This window comes from Balaenoptera borealis, assembly GCF_965194805.1.
Source record: "Balaenoptera borealis genome assembly, chromosome: 5".
NCBI classification, from domain to species: Eukaryota; Metazoa; Chordata; class Mammalia; order Artiodactyla; family Balaenopteridae; genus Balaenoptera; species Balaenoptera borealis.
In genome coordinates, this window is record NC_138862.1 from 84,268,348 (window position 1) to 84,291,015 (window position 22,668).

Sequence of the window (22,668 nt, forward strand, 5' to 3'; positions counted from 1 at the left end):
TCACAACCCTGTAAAAACATGGGCGCAACCAAAACGTTAAAATTGTGGCCTTGTGGTAGAATTTTGAGTGACCTTCACTTCACTGTTAGTTCCTTGTAAATTTCCCCAAAATCTGAAAAACACATGTTAATTTTTAATGAAGAAACCTTAAAGTGGGAGTGGGGGAGGGCTTCACTCATGTGAGCCATTGGTTGGTGTATTAACATTTTTGTTTCCTAATTTGCAGTGATTTTGCATTATGGCAGTAATATGAGAGCAAAAGCGTTTCCAGAAATCACAGGCTATTCTCCACCTGCAACAGTACAGGCCACAGCCAAACCTTCTCTCCTGCAGCCAACGAACCGTGTGCCTCAGAAAACTTTAGCAGCAAGGTCAACAGATGGACATGTCACCTCTCAGATAGCTGTCACAACATCCACCTCTGAGACCCTAACCACACACACAACCATAAAGATTCTAGCGACAGCTTCCCTGGTAACTACAGACAGCACCCCCTCCACCAGCCCGACAGCCCACACCCTAGTCACAGCCCTGGCCACACCCAACAAGTCACACACGGCTGCTCCAGTCACTGAGGCTACGATCAGCCCCAGCACCAGTCCCAGCCCACCACCACCCACCGTCACCCCGCCAGCCCACAGAACTGGAGCCAGGCCATCGACTGTTGGCCACACAACTGGGAAGACCACCCAACTCCGTAACCAGACCACCCTGCCAGCACCTTTGTCCACCTCACCACACAATAGCACAGCCAGTCGGAAGCCTACTCAACCCCCCCACACCCCAGGGCCCACCAACACAACCCAAACAGCCTCGCCTGCCACCGTAGCTCCCAGGCCCACCCTCGCACCCCAGCCATCGTCAGCCAAGACTGGAATGTATCAAGTTCTGAATGGAAGCAAGCTCTGTATCAAAGCAGAGATGGGGATAGAGCTGACGGTTCAAGACACGGAGTCGGTAAGTCCGGCACAGGACTATAGCACTGCTTCAAAAAGTTTGAGTGGGGAGTGCCTTGCTGAAAATGAACGTGCCCCTGCATTCTGTATCTTGGAATGAAGTAGGTATCTGCGGGCTCCTCTTTCTCCAAGGTGCTCCGTTATGAGGTGGATCTGTTTCAGGACACATACAGAAATAGACACTGATAGCAACTGTATGAATGAAGAAAGGCACACACCAAAATTTTAAATATGCACACCCTCCACTTTTAGCCGCCATGGGCAGGGTGTTGGGTGTGGCCAGCGTTGACCCCAGCCTGGCCCTGCTCCTCTGGATGACTTCCAAGCCTCAGCAAATTTCCTGTGAAATGAGAGGTTTGCATTAGACGGTCTTCGTGGTTCCAGCCAGCTGTGACATTAATATGAAAAATCCAGGTTAATGAGAAGATTGGAGGGGGTGGGAGTGGGGCTTAGATTATTTGATTTGCTGAAAGAATCACTATAAAAATTCTTCCTTTTTTTGCACAGTTTTTATGATTTCAAGTAAAATTTCCACGTTCGGTTTTTATTTGAAACAGAAGTACATTAGATAGCAAAACCTTTCCTGTAGCGCCCAACATGTTTGCTTGAGCAAAAATTAAATTCTACATGGTTTTTCAAGAATATACCTGCCATGAATTATCTATCAAGGAACTCCTCTCTGTGAGAGCACTCCTTCTTTTAAAAAAATCTTTTAAACATAACAGTTTGGAAATGAGAGGTGTCTTCCAGGGACTTTGAAATTCTCCAGTGAGCGCCCACTAGCCTGGAGTTTCAGGCTCAATTACCAGCCTGTGCTTCTGGTCTCCCGGCTAGAGTTTTCTTCTACATTCCACTGAGCCAATCTATTTTATTTGGTTTAGGTTTTTTCACCTCAGAAATACTTCAGCATCGACCCCAATGCAACCCAATCCTCTGGGAACTGTGGCTTCCGAAAATCCAACCTCCTCTTGAATTTCCAGGGCGGATTTGTGAATCTGACATTTACCAAGGTGAGGCTGAACTCCTTACACTAACCTGCTCTAGCATCGCTTTCCCTGTCCCTCACCCTGGGGCCCGGTGGTGCAATCCCACACTTTAAGTTCCAGGGGAAACAGACCTCAGAGCCTTTCGAGATATTCTCTGATAAGAATGAGGGTCATAGAGATGGAGAGGAGGCAAGTGTCGACATCTTCTGTTTGCTTTCTTCCCTCTTCAGCCTCCTCTGTGCAGCCCAAGAAGGGCTTTGATGCCTCTTGGGAGAGATGTGGCCTTGGGGAACCTGGCCAAAGTGCCATTTGCAAACCACCCCAAGGAGGAAGCTGTACGGATGAACAGACCCATAGAAATACCCAGTGGGCAAAAAGAAACAGGATTACTCTGAGACCAAAGTCAAATGTCACAACAGGTTCTTTCCAACCACAGAAGGCAAAATTCAGGGACTAACCAGGGGCTGGGTTTTCCAGGCCATATGCTGGAAGGGGGTAGACAACTGAAGAGAGTGGAAAAGCATGGTCTTGAGATCAGTCTTGGCTACAAATTTGACTCTGTCACTTGTTCTCCTTTTGACATCAGGCAGGCAACTTAATCTGTTTGAGGTTTGTTTATTTGTTTGTTTATCATTTTAAAAATGGGGAAAAGAATGAAAGATCACTCCCGTAAAGAGCTTTGTTCAATACATGGAAAGTGGATGCTCAATAGCCAGTAGCTGTGATTACAGTGACTGAAATGGACAAATGTCTTGGGAACACAGTGATGGTCAACCCCCTCTCAAAGGAGAGACTTGCCCCTGCTTGGCCCAAAGTGTCTTTCAAATAAGCCAAGAGGACCCTTGTAGCTGGGACTCGGTGTGGGCCTCCTTCTTACCTGTCTAACGTGACCCCTGAAGTTAGAGGGTCTTGGTTAGCAGATCTTGGAGAGCAGTGAACACAGACTTTGGGATCAGACAAATCAAGATTGACTCCCAGCCATAATACTTACTAGCTGCATGACCTTGGACTAGTTGGGGCATGTTTCCTCATCTATAAAAAGGAACTAGTTATAGCTACTTAGTGGTATACGTAAACCGTCTAGCACAGTGCGTGGTACATGCAATGGTCTTTATTGCATGGAGTTATTATTATTGTTATTGTTAATGTTATTGACTTGGTCTCATAAGCTTTTTTTTTTTTTTTAAACTGGAGTATAATTGCTTTACAATGTTGTGCTAGTTTCTGCTGTACAGTGAAGTGAATCAGCTATATGTATACCTATATCCCCTCCCTCTTGGACCTCCCTCCCACCCCCATCCCATCCCATCTAGGTCGTCACAGAACACTGAGCTGAGCTTCCTGGTCTCGTAGGCTTTATCCTCCTCATGATACTTTTCTCCTTAAGGTAGAGATGCCCCTGAGAATTTGGTGGTTTCCTTTCAGTACCAAATGGAAACAAGCATAGTCCTTCACCAGAAGAACATTCAGGGCAGAATAAATGCTCTATTCCTGCGCAACTGAAGTTAATCCTAAAAGGTGTCAGGGATTTTTTGAAAGTCACTTTGGCAAAATGGCAGAGGATAGGCATAAGCATTTATGCTTTCGTTTAGGGCTTGATCCCACCCAGCCCACTGCCCCTGTGAATAATTGCCTACAGAAAGGTGTCAGGAACCTCCAGTGTCTGTGTGGGGCACACAGTGGCCACTGCTGCCAGACCGCAGGCAGAACTGCAGGCAGGAGTGTCTTGGCACCTTTCGATGTCTTTCTTTGCTCCTTTCCTCTGTCTCTGGGAACGATGCCTTCAGGCTGGGCTCTATTTGACCAAGCTCCACCCAAGTGCCGAATCCCAGCAGTTCTGGAAATCCTCTGTGCCTCCAGAGCGTGGACAGGAAATGAGTGTCCAGTAGAGCTGGAAGGACCAGCAGGGCTCCCTGCCCCCAACACCTTCGGGAAGGAGCAAGGTGAGCCGCTCTCAGTCCACGGCCCCAGGTGTTGCCACAGCTGCTTTGCCTGAGTCTCACCAGCCAAACTCACCTTATTCATTCCACTGCCAGCACCAAAACCCGGAGCAGGCAACCTTAGCTATGCCCCAAGAGAAAGCAAAAAGGCTCATAGAAAGTAAAAGTTCCCACCAGCCTTAGCCCTTCTGGGGAATTTATGCATTTTAAAAGAGAAGTTGTTTAAGCCAGAGCGGTGGGCCACAAATCCAAAGATTACAGGGGCTAAGCATAGAACTTAATGAGTGAAGTAGTGAAAAAGTAAAAGTGTCTTTTTCCTTGAAATGGGCAGCCCTTATTTTTTATTTTGACACCTTTGGGGAAGACTTTATTTCCCCATTAAATCTGCATAAGAAAAATGTTAGAGTAAGTGTGAGATGACAAGCGGCAGCCTCAGTAGTGAGGGGACAAGAGGGAGGGGTTGGGAGTGCCCGTCCTCCCCACCAGCCGCTCCTCAGCTCCAGCTGGCGGGGTTGGTGGCGGGGCTGGCATCTAGCCCTGGGGACTGTCACTGTCCTTTATGGTAGGTGTTCATTCTGGACGGTGGGGTTTCCTGCATGGCCACTGCCCTACTGTGCCCATTAAATATTTACACATCACCTCTATCAGGTGGTAATAAGAGACCAGTGTTTGTCAACCCTTATTGTTCAAGAGAAGGTAGAAATCCCAATCTTTTTCTGAAAGCACATGACTTTTTAGTGTTGGCAACACATTTTTTAGACATTTGAACACTCCATTGGTCAAACAAAACAAAACACAGCTGTAGGCCCGCTTTGGCCTGTGGATCCCGGCACTGTGCCTTCTGCCCTAACAGGGGAACTATGTGAAATGCATTTAGGCAGGAAAGATGTCTAGATTATTCCACAAGAGAAGTGGGCTCAACAATTCAGTCAACCACTTTTCACATGTTGCTACCTTCTACGCCAGTGCTTCTCAACAGCAACAGTATTAACACTTGGATTTAAACAGATAAGTCTTTGCAGCAGGGACTCTCCTGAGCCTTGTGGGACGTTGAGCAACATCCCTGGCTGCTGCCTACTAGATGCCAGTAGCAACACCCAACCTCAGCTGTGACAACCCAAAATGTCTCCAGACATTGCTAAATGTCCCCTGAGGGGCAAAATCACCCTCAGTTGAGAACCAGTGCTCTAGAGAAAAAAGAGAGCCTTAGAAAATAGGAATACATGTTAGTTTTAACATAATAGATGTTATAAAGAGAACCAAGTTGTAGAATGATAAATGGATGCTGATTAGCAAGACTGATTTGTCAGCCAATTTACCAATAAGAATTTACTGGGCACCTACTTTGTCGCCAATACTGAGCTAGACATAATGGGAGAAATAAAAGAAATATAGGCTATAGTTTTAGGATTCAAATCATATACAATAATTTGTCATTTTTAATATTGAAATACTGCCAATGACAGAAACGTAAACAAAAACTTGCCTCCTAAACTTGCCTCACTTGATGTTGTTGTCAGTCAAGACTTAACTTATCCATATTATTACTGTGTGACCATGGACAAGTCACTAGCTCTCTTTCTGAGCCTTAGTTTCCTCCACTATAAGATGGGACCAACCAGGACCTATTTTGTTGGGCCACTGTGAGGGTGAACTGGGCTGGCGTATGTGAAACTGCTGAGCCAGGCGTCTGGAGAGGTGGGTTTCCTGTCTCGTTTCTCTCAGTTTCATTTTTTAAAGAACCAAAAGCGTTTCCATGTGAATGTCTCATTTGATTAAGGTGACGGCGGAAAGCTGTTCAGACCCTTCAGCTGCAAGATAAATATATCTCCTTTCCCCCTACTCCCCACAACTTCCTTGTTTTAAAGGATAGTTTGTTTTAAAAACATCTTTCAGTAACTTTGTGTAGAGTTTATGTTTCTGTTCTCAACACTATCCCTTTCTCATCCACCTGGTTGGAAGGACAGTGCAAGCCTCCAGCACCGGCTCTGGGACCTGGGAGAAATCAGTCACCAGGAGAGAGGAGCACCAGGGCGAGGCAGTGAGTTGGCCAGACAACGAGGTCTGGATGTCGAATAAGGCCCACCCACCTGGTGTTTCTCCAGAGCCTTTCAGGGGCATTCGGAGCCCTCTTAGCTTATAGACTCCTGAGAACTGTTATCAGTGTTCAAATGTTAACACACACAGAGTGCGCTGTTTAGAACTTCCCAAGTGTGCGGCACCATTTCCTGCCCTGTTTTCCCTTGTGGGGTTCCCTCTGCCTGGAATGCTCCTCCCACCCCTCATTCATCCTTTGAGATGAATTATTAATTCATCTTCACTCTGTGAAGTCTCCCCACCCCAATCCCCACCTCCATCCCAGGTAAAACTGGGACACTTTCTTCCCTTGGTTTCCTGACCCTCCATATATTCCCCGACCTCCATAAATGCCCTTACCACACATTTTGCCATCTTGAAGGCAAGTCTTTGACTTATTCACATTCCTCTCTCTAGTGCCCAGCCCTGACTTTATACATAGTATACCTTTAGCAAACGAATCCATAGAGGAGTGAATCTAAATTTCACAGAGAACTCTGGGGCAAGTTGCCAAAAAGTAGATCAGCAGCTCTAAGGAAATAGCCTCCTTGGCCTCTTTTTGTGACATTCAGAGCTGAGATTTCTTTCTTTATTTCTTCCTTTCTTCCTTTCTTTCTTTCTTTTTCTTTCTTTCTTTCTTTCTTTCTTTCTTTCTTTCTTTCTTTCTTTCTTTCTTTCCTTCTTTCTTTTTTAACTTTTTATTTTATATTGGAGTATAGTTGATTAACAATGTTATGTTAGTTTCAGGTGTACAGCAAAGAGATTCAGTTATACATATACCTGTGTCTATTCTTTTTCAAATTATTTTCCCGTCTAGGTTGTTACATAACACTGAGCAGAGTTCCCTGTGCTATACAGTAGGTCCTTGTTTGTGATCCATTTTTAATATAGTAGTGTGTATATGTCAATCCCAAACTCCCTAACTATCCTTCCCCACCCCCGAACACACTTAGGGTTCATTCCCTAAGTCTGTGAGTCTGTTTCCAGAGCAGAGGTTTCTTGATGAAGTCGACAACATTGAACAAAAAAGGCCTGATTGATGTCCACATCCTGAACATCTGTGACTGTGAAACTCCCACGATACATTTTGCAGAAGTTGAGGAGAGGACCCTGGGCCTCACAGTCATTGGCAAGCTGCATTCCTGGGCAGGCTTGACTGGCTGGCTTGCTCTGGGCCCAGTCCTTTGCTAAGGAGAGTGTTTAAGTTCCTTGCATTAGGATCTTTGGATGAGATATTGCAGAGTTCTCTTTAAACACTGGCAGTGAGGAGCCACGTGGTCAGCAGACATTGGTTGAGTAGTGAGATGGGACTTCTGCAAATGGTCCATTCAAATGGACATGCTATAAGTGCTAAAGTACCATATTCAGCTATTAGGAGTCCTTGGCCCCCTTTTGTCACTCTCCAACCTCAACCCCAAATGAGAAAAACATCTGGCAGAGAATAGCCCCGTGGGTGTCAAAGGAGAAAGCAGGCACTATAAATTGCAGAATGTGTGGCATGTAATTTCCCTTGGGCTTTGGGTTAAATCTGACACCTGCTTGAAGCTCTCAACCTCCCCACCACTGCCTTCCTCTGTATCCACCCCATTCCCATCCCTGAGAGCTGAGGTTTCAGCCTGGTTCTTTAATCCATAGGGCTAGCTAAGCTTAGCTCACTGGCTTGCTCTCTCTTTCTTTCTGTTTGTGGTGGATCTGAGCTCTAGGTGATAGATTAAAAATTATAATTTGAGCTCAATAAGACAGGTTTACTGGGAAGGGGAAATCTTTTTATTACTGTTGTTAACAACACCAGTTAAAATTTGAGCAAAGACTTTGTGATAAGTTTTTTACATGGTTCCTTCATTTAATACTCACATCAACCTAAGAGGTAAGTCCTGTTACTATTGTCCCCATTCTGCTACTGAATAAGAAAAAAAATTAAATTTTTGCAATGTTCACCAAGATTCAACAACTTAACCTAGGTTACATGGGAACAGAGACATATTTTTAAAATAGTGTTTAAAAATTCTTAGCAACACTTTATTCTCCCAAATAGGAGGTTAACCACTCTCTTTATGACATTTCATAACCAACTGATTTGCTCAGCAACTTTGTTCTTTATAGATGGTGTAGCCCAGGAGTCAACAAGCTATGCCCCCCCGACCCCCGACCAAATCCAGCCCGCCACCAAAAAAATGTACAGTCTATAAGCTAGGAATGGCTTTTACATTTTTTAATGGTTGGAAAAAAAAAAAGAATATTCTGTGAAACAGGAAATCATATAAATTCAAATTTCAGTGTCCATAAATGAAGCTCTTTTGGAATATGTCACACTTATTTGCATATGTGTCATCTGTGGCTGCTTTTGTGCTAGAATGGTGGAGTTGAGTGGTTGCTACAGAGATCCACAAAGCCTAAAATATTTACCATATGGCTCTTTACAGCAAAAAACTTGCCAACCCCTCCTACAGAATAAACTTCAGCCCTGTTACCATTCAAATTAGGCCAAATTCTGAATTTCTGAGTCTAAAAAAAAATGCTTTGCTCTAGTTTAAATAAAAGACAACTTTATTTTCTTTAACACAACTCCACAGAAAAAGTGGGTACCATGGTCTAAATAAGACTCATTTGATATCAGCAGCATACATTATGTAAAACTTGGAATCTCAAGGAAACTAAACCTTCCACTGACCTCTTGTTTACAAAAGTTCACCTAACAAATGCTCTTCCTTCACCATGAAGATAGACAGCAGCTCAGTCCCAGTCAACGTCTGGCTAATTTTGACTCGGTCAAAACAGAAGGAAACCTGGATACAGTCTCTGGACTCAGTCCTGTTACTTTATGAGATAAACTTGCAGGGAGTATGAGCACTGCCATCTGCTTTGGGAGACCTCACCTTGGGCATTAGCCCGATAAAGCGCCAGTTCTGGTGGAGCAGGTGCAGCCCTTCCAGTCAGGGCGTGCAGCTGGGAGGGCCCATGCTTGCTTTAATGCTTTACCTCTCCTCTTGGAATTCTTTTTTTTTTTTTTTTTTTTAATTTTATTTATTTATTTATTTATGGCTGTGTTGGATCTTCGTTTCTGTGCGAGGGCTTTCTCTAGTTGCGGCAAGTGGCGGCCACTCTTCATCGCGGTGTGCGGGCCTCTCACTATTGCGGCCTCTCTTGTTGCGGAGCACAGGCTCCAGACGCACAGGCTCAGTAATTGTGTCTCACGGGCCTAGCTGCTCCGCGGCATGTGGGATCTTCCCAGACCAGGGCTCGAACCCGTGTCCCTTGCATTGGCAGGCAGATTCTCAACCACTGCGCCACCAGGGAAGCCCTCTTAATAATTTTTGATCTTGCATTTTTATTTTGAACTAGGTCCACAAATTATGTAGCTGGTCTTGCTTCCTATAGATGATTATATATAGGCAAATACATTCCAGGGAATGTGAAAGAAAGTCCTTGCACCACAAATTTTTTCTCTATAACCGCATATCCCATGAAGGAAAGTGTAGAGCAAGATCCCATAGACAAGATCTTGCTTTGTCTCACCTACAGACAATGTGAATCAGAGGTACATGCCTCCCTCCTCTGAGCTCTTTGTTCTCCGCTGTAAAATGGGCTGAGAACATTTATTCTGCCTCAAGGGGGTTGTCGTGAGGATCAAAGAAGGCAGGAAAATGCACTTAGTAAACTGTAAAAGGATTAAAGAAATAGAAAGCACCCATTCCTTACGGTGAGGATAGCTCTAGGAGATGCCCAGGAGAGGGAAGACTCCAGGCGGTAACCCATGGAGCTCAGAGCTGGCCCCAGCGCTGTTCTCCCGCTGCTCTTTAATCAGTCTCTTGCTGCAGCCCAAGCCATTTCCAAAAACAAAGCCCTCATGTCACTGCCCTGCTTAAAACCCTTCAATGGATTCTCTCTGCCCTTAGGATGGGGCAGGGATTTTATAACAGTGACTGTGGGCCCTGACATACAGGTCTCTCTTATGCTAAAAGGGATCCCAAGTAAAGAATATCCTGGGAATTCCCTGGCGGTCCAGTGGTTAGGACTCTGCACTTTCACTGCCAAGGGCCTGGGTTACTGGGTTACTGGTCGGGGAACTAAGATCCCACAAGCTGCAAGGCGTGGCAGAAAAAAAAAAAAAAAAAATGAATAACCTGAATAAACTGTATGTAAAAGCAACCCAAGGGCCTGGGTCACAGTTGTTTTTCTCTAAAACAAATGGATGGTCCAAGCACATCATCCACATCATCCAACTTGCCTTTGAGACCCAAGACTGAGCACCTTGAATGAGGCATCTGGGTCTTATTCTTCCCCCAGGACCTAGAGCAATGCCTGGTCTGGAGTGGATATAAGAGAAGTTAAAGGCTAGCCAGGTGGCTTGCGGTCATATCTTCACCTGCCAACTATTAGGACTGTGACCTTGGGCAAGTCACTGAGCCTCCATTTCTTCTCCTAGTGGTTGTGGGGATTAAATAAGGTGAGGCACAGAGGTGCCTGCCACACAAGGTAAGAAGTGCCTGGCACGAGGTAAGAAGCCAGTGTGTGGAGCTGCTTCAATGAACTGTAGGATCTAGAGTTCAGTGCATCGATAGCAGTCACCTCACTGGAACAGTTTGTATTTCTGGAGCCCTTATTGTGTAAGCAATCATCATTTCGTCTACAAACAATATATAAATGGACTAGAATGTGGTCAAGATTATTATTGCTAAGTTCCTTTAATGACTACTAAAAGTAATTCAATTTCAGATTCTGATTTTGGTTGCTCTACTGTTTTTGGCAACTCACATGCAGATAGTTTTCTAATGAATGTTTAAAAGCAATAACACTGTAAATCACCTACTTTAAAAATAAAAGCTCCTTTTCCAACTTACCTTTCATATCTCAATTCAATTCCTTTTAATATTCCATACCCTGAGTCTCTCAGGAAGTTATAGGGCTGTTTTGTAGGGTGTTTTGGTTTGTTTTTTGTTTTTCCAAAAGGACAGTCCCTGGATAAAACGTGGAGCACTGCTTTATAATTCTGAACACAACAACCTGGGGTCTTCTTCTAGAGAACAGCCAGTAATCTCAGGGTTAACCATTTCTTTCCAGAATCCTTCATGGCCCCATGTAACCATTTTGGAGACATGAACCCATTAATCTGTTTAAAGTAATTGATACCCTATCCAGGAAAGTCCACACACAATTTTGCATACACTGTTTTTCCCAGGGGGTTAATGGACCCCATCAAATCCACCCACGGTAGCCTTAAGGATGAGTGGTCTCAGCTTGAATCCCTACCCTAAGATATTAATTACTAATAAGGGCTTAATATATGCCCCCCGCAACCCATCCACCTTCCAGATGTATTTGCATTATAACAGGGGGAAACTTGGCCCAGCTGAAGGGACTCAAATCGTACCAGTGGAATTTGAATTTCAGGCTCTAGCAACAAGTATGCAATAGAGAAATTTTCAGCCAGGGGCAAGCCATTAGTTATTATCTGTTTATTGTATGATGGATTTACTTCTTTGGAAAATTTCAAACACAGTTGTGGCTCCATACCAACATACCCCCAAGCCCCCATATCAATGATGTAATAGCTGGAATCCTGCCTAAACAGTCTGTAAACTAGGATCATAAACATAAAAACAGAGATTACCCAAAAGTTGACACACTGCTGTTTTACAGGATGAAAACTCGTATTATATCAGTGAGGTGGAAGCCTATTTGACCATCTCAAATCCAGGTAAGTAGTTGGAGAAGCCTGTTCCACCAGCGATGATGCTATGTTTCTGGTTAGCTCAGTTTTCATCTCGCTAATACGTGACGCTGCCTTTGAGAAACAGACTGAGAGAGCAGCCAGCATTGTAACTTTGGGGGGACTTATTATTGATACATCTCTGTGTGCTTCAGTCTGCTTGTCTGCTCATGAAGCAAGTTGGCTACATTGTGTCAAATCAGCAACAATAGAGTTGAGTGACTTTTGGACAGATTTGCTGTTAATGGTGAGGTTTATTTTACACTCTCGGAATCATGCATTCATTCTACGAAAGTGTACCTAGTGCCTGCTAGGTTCCAAGCCCTATAGTATGTACTGGGTATCCCTAATTATCTAAACATATAGTCCCTGCCCTCATGGAGCTTACATTATAGAAGTGGGGAGAGGGCCGTAAACAGATGCATTAAATTACAATATACAGTTAAATAGTGCTAGATTCTATGAGCAAAAAAAGCAGGATGAGGATGGAGAGGACTGGGAGGGGTAGTAGGGAAGCCCTCTGAGGAGAAAGCCCTCTCTGAAGAGGGGAGGTTTGAGCAGAGAGCTATCCCCATTTGGGGACATCTGGGTCTGGGGCAGCTCTTTCCAGGCGGCAGGAACTACGGGTGCCCAGGCTCTAAGGAGTGAGCTTGCTGGCGCACTCAAGGACCAGCAGGAACCAGGGTGTCCAAGAGAGCAAGCAAAGCAGCCAATGAGGTCTGAGGACCAGCCAGGCCAGAGCACAGAGAGCCTGTGGGTAAGACAGGGTGAGGACTTTGGATTTTATTCTAAAGTGTGAAAAGATGCCATTGGAGGGCTTGGCGTAGGGAAATGACATATCAGATTTATATTTATAAAGGTTCACTTTGGTTGCTATATGAAAAATCACCCAAAGTAGAGCAAGTTGAAAGAACTCCTACAATGTTCACTTCTAGGAAAGTAATGCTCCCAGTCAAGTTGAGGGAGTTTCTCAGTGGCCTCAGATGTTTCTCCAGAAAACCTAGACTTAGATAACACACTGTTAGTGAGCGCTTCCTCCGTGCCAGGTCGTGTACTAAGAGTTTTCATGTCTCTTTTCTCCTCTTCAAAATTCTTTTGACTGGCTTAAACTTATTCTTTTATTAATTAAGGAACTTATACTAAAGAAACTTGCCGAGAAATGAAAATGTGAAGCTATATCTATTTTAAATATTAGCAATATTACATTGGTATTGCTCAAAAAGTTGTTGTCAATGATTATTGGTTAAATGTAAGTCAGATGTCACAGTTGACCTTTTCATACGCGTTATCTCAAACAAGTCTCCTCATATCGACTGGGAAATAAATATTGTGCATGCTAACATAAAGCAGCTAATGTTATCACTGGATAAGGACCAAATTTTAGCTGCTAATAGGGTAGTAATGTCTCAAGGGGCAGGAGAAGGGAAAGTCAGACCAGAAACTAATTGAGAGGCTGAGGGAGGGGAAAAATCTAGGTCCCCATGCTCAAGGCTCAGCAGTGACAGCAGGAACTGTCATACTCATAGTAATGATGATTTTCATGTCAATGGTGGCAGTGGTGGTGGTGTGAGTACAATAGTTAGTTGTAGTTACAGGGGTAGTGACCGTGGTGACGTTAGTACGAGCAGTGGTAGTAGACTACCCCAGGATATAACACAAGATACAGTGGTGTACATGGATAATTCAGTACATCATGTAGGACGTTTGCATGTATAAATTCAGGAGTCTGCAGTAAATACAACAGTAATGGGCAGGAGACACAACAGCACAGTAGTTAAGATAACAAGCTCTAGAATCAGACGGCTTGAGTCCAAATATCACTTACTAGCTGTATGTTCTTAGACAAATGTTTTCAACTCCGTCTTCTCATCTGTAAAATGGTGACAGTAGTACCTATCTCAAAAAATTTTTGTGGGAATTAAACAGGAAAATGCACGTCAAGTACTTGCACAGCACCTGAAACACAGTGAGCCGACCCTCCGTGTGAGATGTTATCTCAGATGCAAGTGAACACACCCGCAGCAGCAAGGAGAGGAGGGAACTTCCGGACTCCCTCACTAACAGCCCATGGGTGAATTCACTGAGGTCCATAGTCTGGTCCTCAGCCCAGGAAGCCATCAGCGGCTGTTTCTTCAAGGAACCTGATGTTAAACCAAGGTCATAAAACTGATGTATAAAATCAGAATGCCAGTTTGTTCATTCATCATGCTACTGTTTCTTATTGTAACTGCAAGGGGACCAAGACAGTTGGGTACTCTGCCAATGAACTTTCTCCCATTCGGGAAACCAAACTATATTCAGAAGGGTGCCTGGTGGAGGTGGAATTAGAGCAAATGGAGTTATTAAATTTTTTTTAACATCTTTATTGGAGTATAATTGCTTTACAATGGTGTAAATATTTTAAATGTTTAACCCCATGGGCCTTGAAGCACTCACCTCCTTGAAACGGGTGTGCCTCTCATGAGACAGGGCCAGTCCTTGAGCAGGTCCTTCTCTCCCAGCAGCACTCAGGTGGATGGAGATGGGCCTCTCCCTTCTCTATGCTTCCATGAATGATGCAACAACCCCTCCCAATGATGGGCTTAGTCCTTCCTTTTGCTATATTAATGCATTCAGTGTGGTGACATGCAAATACTCTGCTTGGTAACTTTGCATGTCTCTGCTCTGATTCATTACGAGTTCATGTGATTTTTGTCTCAGAACAATCTTACTTCTTTTATTTCTGAAGTTTCTGTGGGCACTTTTTTGTGCTCAAGCACTGACAATAGTCCCCATTGACTCTGCCCCCAATGACTTAAAATAACTGAAGAAAAGATTCCAAAGAGTTTTTATTTCAATGTTATCATATTCTAATTTATGTGAGATTGCCCCCGTAGATGGCAAACAGAGCGTCAGGAAAAAGTCCCCAGACAGCACCAGGGTGATGTTTCATGAGGCGAAGATGTCAGAACTCCGGAGAGCCACATCTAAGGAAGGCCATTTAACTGCACATGGGCCACCCAGCAACAGCTGGGGCTCAATGGATATTTGCCAGGATTCTTACATGTCGATATTTCACCTCTGTGTTTTCAGAGAAAGTTTACCAAGGAATGAAAAGTGCAATGGTGATGTTTGAGACTGTGGCCGGGCATTCCTTCAAGTGTGTGAGCGAACAGAGCATCCAGCTCTCAACCCACCTTCAGCTGAAAACAATGAATATCCAACTGCAAGCCTTTGATTTTGAAGGCAACGACTTTGGAAATGGTAAGTTAAGGGATCATCATGTCACAAACATAAACTTCTGAGACCCAGGAGTAGTTTCAAGTTGTTTTTGTTTGAAGCTTTCAAAGGGACAAGAATCACATGAACTTCCCAGAAGAGTATGATTCCACTAAGCTCTCAGGGTCAAGTTTCTCTGGCCAACCCTCCCACCCACCATTGTATGAGTCAATACCAGCCTCAAAATCAGACACTTAAACCCACTCGTGTCCACTGCCCTCCCACAGCAGAATACATTCTTCTTGTCTGACCAAAATACACATTCTGACTCATTTAAACACACACACACAGTCAATCAATCAAAGAGTCAGAAAACGCCATCAGTAACCTCCCCTGAACAAGCTGTTGAATACTGGTAAACCCAGGTGTCTTTGGAGAGCACCTTAAAAATCCTGAGTATTAGTGATGTCTAAAATTCAAGATTTCAGAATAGATTCTTTCCCACTTACGGAGGGAAAAGAGAAAGTTGTGATCATTCTAGACAGAAATACACTCTGTTGGATCCCCTCTTCTCAAATCCAAGCTGTTCCACCCGACTAGTGCTTCCTCATAATTAGGCTTAGTTTCCATGCAACTTCTACTTTGGGTTTTTACCACCACAGAGGGAAGCAGGTTCTAGCAAGAAGGCCAGGGGCAGCCCAGGGTGACTTTCCAAAAAAGCCCTTTTCTCCCCACCAGGAAAACAGTATTACAAGGGTTTCTACATATGGGCAAGAATTGAACTTCAGTTTCTAAAACATCTCTCTCATAATAAGTCAATGACATTATGAGTACTTCTCAGCTATCAAAAATAGATTTAGCTAGAGGTGCAGCTGTAAGTTAAATTTCTATAACAGGAGTCTGATTTCTACTTGAATTCCACTGTAAAGCTGAAAATGTGTCTGGCAGAAAACTTCTGATATACCTGGTGGAAAGCATTCAGCAAAGGCAGTATTAAAGTGTCTCTTGCCTTGGATCCCCTGATATCTGTAGATTTGGTCTGAGTCCTACAATCTCTATCTTAATTTTGGACCTTTACCAGGGTCCTAAGATTAAATATTAAAATTTGCTAGGAGGTATTTCCCCCACTCTGTCATCTTGTCTCAAAATATCCAATTTGGGAAACTCTTTTAAAAATTTATTATGAAGACTTGAAAAACCTCTGTATTTAATCATGTGGTCTTAAAAATAAGACACACACTTGCTCTTCCTCACCCTCAGAACCTGTGTATAGAAGGAAGTAAGCAGGTCTGGGAAACCTCTTGGTGGCAGAGATGAGAAATAAAAACCTTTTAGCAGCACACCTGGCCTGCTATTAAGCAGTGCTCACGAGGAGATGTAGAAAGCTATCTTTTCATTTTTTCCTCTCCCTCCTTCACCCTCTCATATAAATAGTCACAAAACCCTATCAATTCTATCTCCAAAATATTTCTCTGGTTCATTCCACTGTCCCCGCTTCAGCTCAGCTCCTTATTCCCAGTCTTTGCACCTCAAATTTCACTAAAGGTGCTCAAATGTGAAGTTGTATGTCATCCTGTAAATAATATTTTCTACCAGAGAGTAAGAGAAGAGAGAAAAAGGAGCAAGTTAAAAAATAGAAGTTACCATACAATATGGCATTATAAAAGGCATAAGTACAAAAGGCCGTGGGAGCGCAGAGGAAGGCATGAGGAACACAGCATTGCAGGAAGGGGGTCAGAGAAGTCCTGACAGATGGGTGACCCTTCAACAGGGGCTTGGAGAACTGGAGAGGAATCCAGCAAGTGGATCGCTCAGCCTTGTCAAAGAGAACGGTCATCCGAAACAGTAGGCCCCTGACCCCCTTTCTCAACCCCTTCTCTCTAAAATCTCAGAGCCTGCAAAAGCTCTCTCAGGTACCAGGAGCCCGGGGTGTCCAGCAGTCCCTTCAAGAAGCACAGAGTTTAAATAGAAAACTTTGGCCAGGTGATATGGTCCAGGTCTGTGTTTCCAATGTTGGGAAACAAGGCTCCCATGCTTACCCTGGCTTGAGAGTCAAGACACAATTCTGATCCTGACCCTCTGGACCTAATCAGTGTTCTTCAAAGTTGGATCTGCCTCCCAGCCGTATCACAATCACCTGGGTCCCACCTCTGACCCGCTGAATCAAAACTGCTTGGGTGCGGGGCCTGGGGATCTGCAGTTTAAGACACTCCTTAAGTGATCACAGGCGCTACAAGTTTCAGCCCACTGCAGTGACCCCTTCCCTTCTCATCTTCACCTGTCCATATGTCTGAGGCAGCAGGGACAGGCCCCGCAGCTCCATCTCTCGCTCAGTTTCCTTCTCTGTGAAGCTGAGGCGGGCAGGGGCAGTATCACTTCCCAGCATTGTGGCCAGCCTGTAACACCTGTTACTCTGACTTCAATTACAGCAGACGAATGCTTCAGTGACAGAAACAGGAGAGAAATCCCTGTGGCCGTGGGCCTGAGTATCGCAGGATTGCTTGGCGTTTTGCTAACAGCATGCCTGGTGACCAGAAAGAGGCCCAGGAGAGGATATGAACGCATGTAAAGCCCCACCTTCCTCAAAATGTGCAAGGTTAAGGCCTTGGGAATGCTGGCTGCATATTTAGCCTGAAGTGAAGGAATCAACTTTTCTAGTTGCCAACCCCACCCTCCAAATCCGATTAGGAAATTAGCATTCCACCAGAGGCCATCAGGCTAGCAACAAGACAGCTCCCACCCCACTTCTTCCTGGGTCATATGGGCTTGAGTTCCACCATCCACACCTGAGAATACAGGCCTGGCTGTGAGAATTAGGGACAAGAGGCAGGGATGTGAGCAGGGTCCTTTGAGAAGGAGAAAACAAACACCCAAAGGGAAGATTGTGTGAAAGACATTTTCAGACTACACTGCTTTTTCGTATACATTTTTAAGAGTCTCAATATCTAGTTTTTCTTAAAAACTTTTTTACTTTTAAAAAACCTATCCACTTCAAAATAAATTCTAAAGTGATTTTAAACTCCTGGATTTTGCCCAACTCCTGATTTACTTAAATGATAGTCTTGATAGACTATCTTTTTTTTTTTTTTTAGATTGACTGAAGGTCTTTTTATTTTGTTTTATAAATTTATTTATTTTATTTATTTATTTTTGGCTGCATTGGATCTGTTGCTGCATGTGGGCTTTCTCTAGTTGCGGCGAGCGGGGGCTATACTCTTCCTTGCGGTGCACAGGCTTCTCATTGCGGTGGCTTCTCTTGTTGTGGAGCACGGGCTCTAGGTGCATGGGCTTCAGTAGTTGTGGCACGCAGGCTCTAGAGCGCAGGCCCAGTAGTTGTGGCACACAGGCCCAGCTGTTCCACAGCATGTGGGATCTTCCCGGACCAGGGCTCAAACCCACGTCCCCTGCAATGGCAGGGGGGCTCTCAACTACTGCACCACCAGGGAGGCCCTGGAGGTCTTTTTAGACTATCATTTTTAATATATGGTTTTTTCTTTTTTTTTTTAATAGCATTTACTTTTTTTTTTTTTTAACTTTTGGGTTTATTTATTTATTTATTTATGGCTGTGTTGGGTCTTCGTTTCTGTGCGAGGGCTTTCTCTAGTTGCGGCAAGTGGGGGCCACTCTTCATCGCGGTGCGCGGGCCTCTCACTGTCATGGCCTCTCTTGTTGCGGAGCACAAGCTCCAGACGCGCAGGCTCAGTAAATTGTGGCTCACGGGCCTTGTTGCTCCGCGGCATGTGGGATCTTCCCAGACCAGGGCTCGAACCCATGTCCCCTGCATTAGCAGGCAGACTCTCAACCACTGCGCCACCAGGGAAGCCCTAGACTATCATTTTTAAAAGGGCATATTCTACACTGTTATAATGTATTATTAGTTAAAAAAAAAAAAAAAACTAGAAAACTTCTCAACATTCCATTTTTTAATGTAAAGGATATACCAAAGATCTTGGCAAACAAAAGAGGCTTCATAAATGTTAGTTCTCCAGTCCTTCACCTTAATTTGTTGTCTGCCTTCTTAATACCTTTTTTCTGCTCTGTCTCTATTTTTCTTTGATTTTAGTGTATCCCTGTAGATTTGTTAACTTGGGCCATCGTGGGGGGCGGAGGTAGGCAAAGCATCTAAACAGTCAGAAATGGCAAAGAGAAGAGGTAGATCTACCCAGATTATTATCCACTTTCCTTTTTTAGCAAACATTTACCAAAACAAAACAAAACAAAACAAAAAACAAGAAAAACATAAACCAGAAAATTCCTGATTGAGAGTGATTGGTGTCTGGAGGAAAAGTTCTATTAAAATATGGCTTAGAATGTTATTCATGTTTTTCTATTACATTGACTGTTTAAATAGCAGAACTGGGGTGGTCTTTCAGAGAAAGGGGAGAGTCATGGACTTCTGGATGTTTTTAACTGTTTTTACTAACAGAAACTGTTCTTGTGTTTCTGTATTTTCCAGAGGTGTTATTCATTATTTTTAACAGGAAGTTTATGAAAGTTGGCAACCACTCTATACCCACTGCTTATCTAGGACGTGTACTGCTTTCCTTTGAGGTATTTTAGCTCTCTCCACTTTCTCAGAAGTGAGGGGGTGGGGAGGGCACACAGCAGCTTCAAGAGAGCTTCAAGAGCCCTTGAAGATGGCAGGAGGGTGAGGACATTCCTGTTTCCTCCTCACACCAGGAGGTGCTGATGCAAATCTGGGATGTGAGGACCCAGTGTTCCCCAAAGTGACTCGGGTTGAGCAGCAAGGGCGTGGCCTCGGAGAGGTGCCATCTGTCTCCATCTCCTTCCTCCAGTGGGTGTCAGCCAGTACCCGCGCTAGACTCCCATTTCCAGTTCAACCTCAAGTGTGCTTGTTAGGTTCTAGACCGCAGAGCACGGGTTGTTTATTCACCGTGCCACTAACCACCCTGTAGAATGACTAAAGGGAGGTTCTAGTACAGAAATTTCTCCCACAGCAGAGGAAAACGAAGTCGAATTAAAATCAAGAAGAGAGAGATAAGGCAGTTCGCTTGAGTTTAACTTTCCTTTCTACCATCTTCAATGAGTTCTTGGGAGTGACGGCTGCTGCTTAGACTCCTGTGATCTACCCCTCCCCACACACACCAATTATCTTTAAAATTGCTTTGAATTAACATCCTAGTAACCGAAAAGAACACAGGTTTCCTTGGAATGATTAGTAAATAAATGCCTGGATGCGTTATTGCCTCAAAGTTCTGCCCACTGTTGCAGTGATGTCCCAGGAGGGTCCTAGAGGGGAAAGTGCTGGGATTGGGATTGTGGTAGACTGGGCATCTGGAAGCGGCCTCCTCCGTGTCCTGGGGTTTCCCCCCCCGCCGCGCCCCGCCAGCCCCACCCCGTGCTGCCTCCAAGTCGTCTCTTAGGGCTGCAAGGCTTACTGCAGAGCGCTGCTTGTCCCTTTCTGAGGTCGGGGCAGGAGGCTGCTGTGTAGGACTCCGGAAAGCCTCACAAGGGGCCTCTGATCCTCTCTGGCGGCACTGGCCCCTGGCCTTTGGCTCTCCTGCTGCTTGCCCTTCCAGCTGGTTTCAACTCAGTTTCTCCCTTCTGCTGACGGTAGAACACCTGAATTTACCCCTCTCTCTGCAACCTACCTAGAGACAGTAGAAACCTTCACTAATGCCCACGTGGAGATAACCTATCCATTGTTCATTGTGTACAGTTGACCCTTGAACGATGCTGGGGGTCAGGGTACCCACCCTCCCACGCTTGAAAATCTGTGTGTGTAACAGAGTTGGCCCTCCGTTTAGGTGGTTCCCTCTGTACCTGCGTTCCTCAACCACCTGCGGATAAAGTAGTACTGTAGTATTTAATGTTGAAAAATATCTGCCTATAAATAGACCCGTGCAGTTCAAACTGGTGTCCTTCAAGGGTCAACTGTATTTCTTTCTCAAGAATATTGTTTTACAAACTGAAAGCACACAGAGGACACAGTTTGGTATCCTTGTTCCATAAGCATTTCTCCATGCTGCTGGAGGTACAAAGTGTCATTACTATGGCTGCTATCCTGAATATGCTATCAACATTACACAATAATTTACTTAACTATTCTGTTATTATTGGGAATTTTTATTGTTTCTAGGTTTTCACAACGATAACGTGAATAAAGAATTACGTATGAATTACATACAAAACAGACATTGATTAACAAATGTGTATCAATGTGTGCCCGAATTTTGGGTTTGCTTCATAAACTGTTTAAAATGGTTATAATTTATACTTCACTACTAATTCTTAATTTTTAAGAAACAAATGGGAGCAAAAACACGTAGGTTGTGAAAAAAAAATTTTTAAGCACTACAGAAATATATGAAATGAAAAATTGGAGTTAAAATAGTGACTAGAATTTTCCTCACAGAATTTTTCTCCCTCATTGTCTAATAGATTGAGGGGGGGAAATTTTTTTTTTTAAATCACCAGTAGCAGTCAAAAAGACATCACCTAATGCAATAAACATTTTAAACTGATGAACAACAGAGATACAAGACTGAGAGGAAGAGTGGAGAGGGAGCAGCTGAGTGGGTTTCTAACCCTCCCCAGTACACCTACCCCAAGGAGCCATACTGTGAAAGAAAAGCATCCTGTGGATGCTGACTACTATTCCTAAAAGTGGAGAGAAAAAGAGCAGCCACTTGGGACTTCCCTGGCGGTCCATGATTAAAACTCCACTCTCCCAATGCAGGGGGCCCAGGTTCGATCCCTGGTTGGGGAACTAGGATCCCGCATCTCTTCAAGCTAGGTAGGAGTAGTGAAAATGGCTACTGCGGAGACAAGGCAGAATAAACACACACTGCTGGAAATGAACTGGGAGCCAGCCCCAAACCAGAGGACACCCCAGTCTGTAGCTAGTTCCCAAGGTATAGAAAAGAAAATAGAATCCAATTAGTTAGCTCAACGGGAAACGAGTAAGATGACAACAAACTACAAGACTACAATGCAAAATTACTGCAGGAAAAAGTAATATAAGATTAAACTAAATTATAGATTCAGAGTTTTCATTTTGCAAGATGAAAAAAGTTCTGGAGATGGATAGTGGTGATGGTTGCACAAAAATGTGAATGTACTTAATGTCACTGAAGTGTACACTTTAAAACAATTAAAATGGTAAATTTTATGTTGTGTATATTTTACCACAATTTTTCAAAATTAAAGGAGGGAGGGTTAGAAAGGAATATAGTTGATAAAATACAAAGAAAACTTAACTCAAGGAACAGAGAGAAATACCTGTCAATTGGTTTTTTGACAATTAATAAGAATGTGAATTCCATATAACCAGAGCTCATAGAGGAGAAGTTATAATGAAAGAGTGAGGTAAATAGGACATTTCATTCCTAAGAAAACAAATTGAGCATCAAAGCAACACGCTTCCATAATAAATGGAAATAGTAAAAGGCAGAACAGATAGAGCTGAAAACTGAATTATCTTCGTAGAGAAAAAGACTGAGTTAACCAGTTAATAAAAATTAAGATTATAACATTATAGGGAAGCTGCTAGGTATGAAAGCTATTCAGATCATCTAAAATAAGGATAACTGGTGCCTCTGAAGTACAGAATTAGAAAATAAAAAGAAGATATATTTGATGATTTAAGAGGTTTTCCTTAAAATAAATAATTGAAGTTGCAGATTGAAAGTGCACGGTGTATCTATCCCAGGGTGGGAGGAAAAAAAAACCTGACACAGAAAGCTTAACATTAAGATATATCCAAAGTAAGCCATAGAACTTTAAAGCTAAAGAATTCTTTAGACATACAAACTCCCCCTTCCCCTAAAAAAAGCAAATCA

At 43.7% G+C, this 22,668-nt stretch overlaps 1 protein-coding gene across 4 annotated transcripts in view; it reads left to right on the forward strand.

Moving 5' to 3' along the window:
- Positions 1 to 22,668, forward strand: part of LAMP3 (lysosomal associated membrane protein 3) — a 42,454-nt gene that overhangs the window by 14,886 nt on the left and 4,900 nt on the right. For 2 of the 4 annotated variants that reach the window (XM_082394152.1, XM_082394155.1), the window contains 5 exons: positions 227 to 957; positions 1,838 to 1,966; positions 11,599 to 11,656; positions 14,741 to 14,911; positions 17,296 to 17,431. In XM_082394152.1, the coding sequence (XP_082250278.1) occupies positions 227 to 957; positions 1,838 to 1,966; positions 11,599 to 11,656; positions 14,741 to 14,911; positions 17,296 to 17,431 (1,225 nt within the window). Of the gene's footprint in view, positions 1 to 226; positions 958 to 1,837; positions 1,967 to 11,598; positions 11,657 to 14,740; positions 14,912 to 17,295; positions 17,463 to 22,668 lie in introns of all 4 variants that reach the window. The other 2 variants (XM_082394153.1, XM_082394154.1) reach the window with 2 other exon arrangements.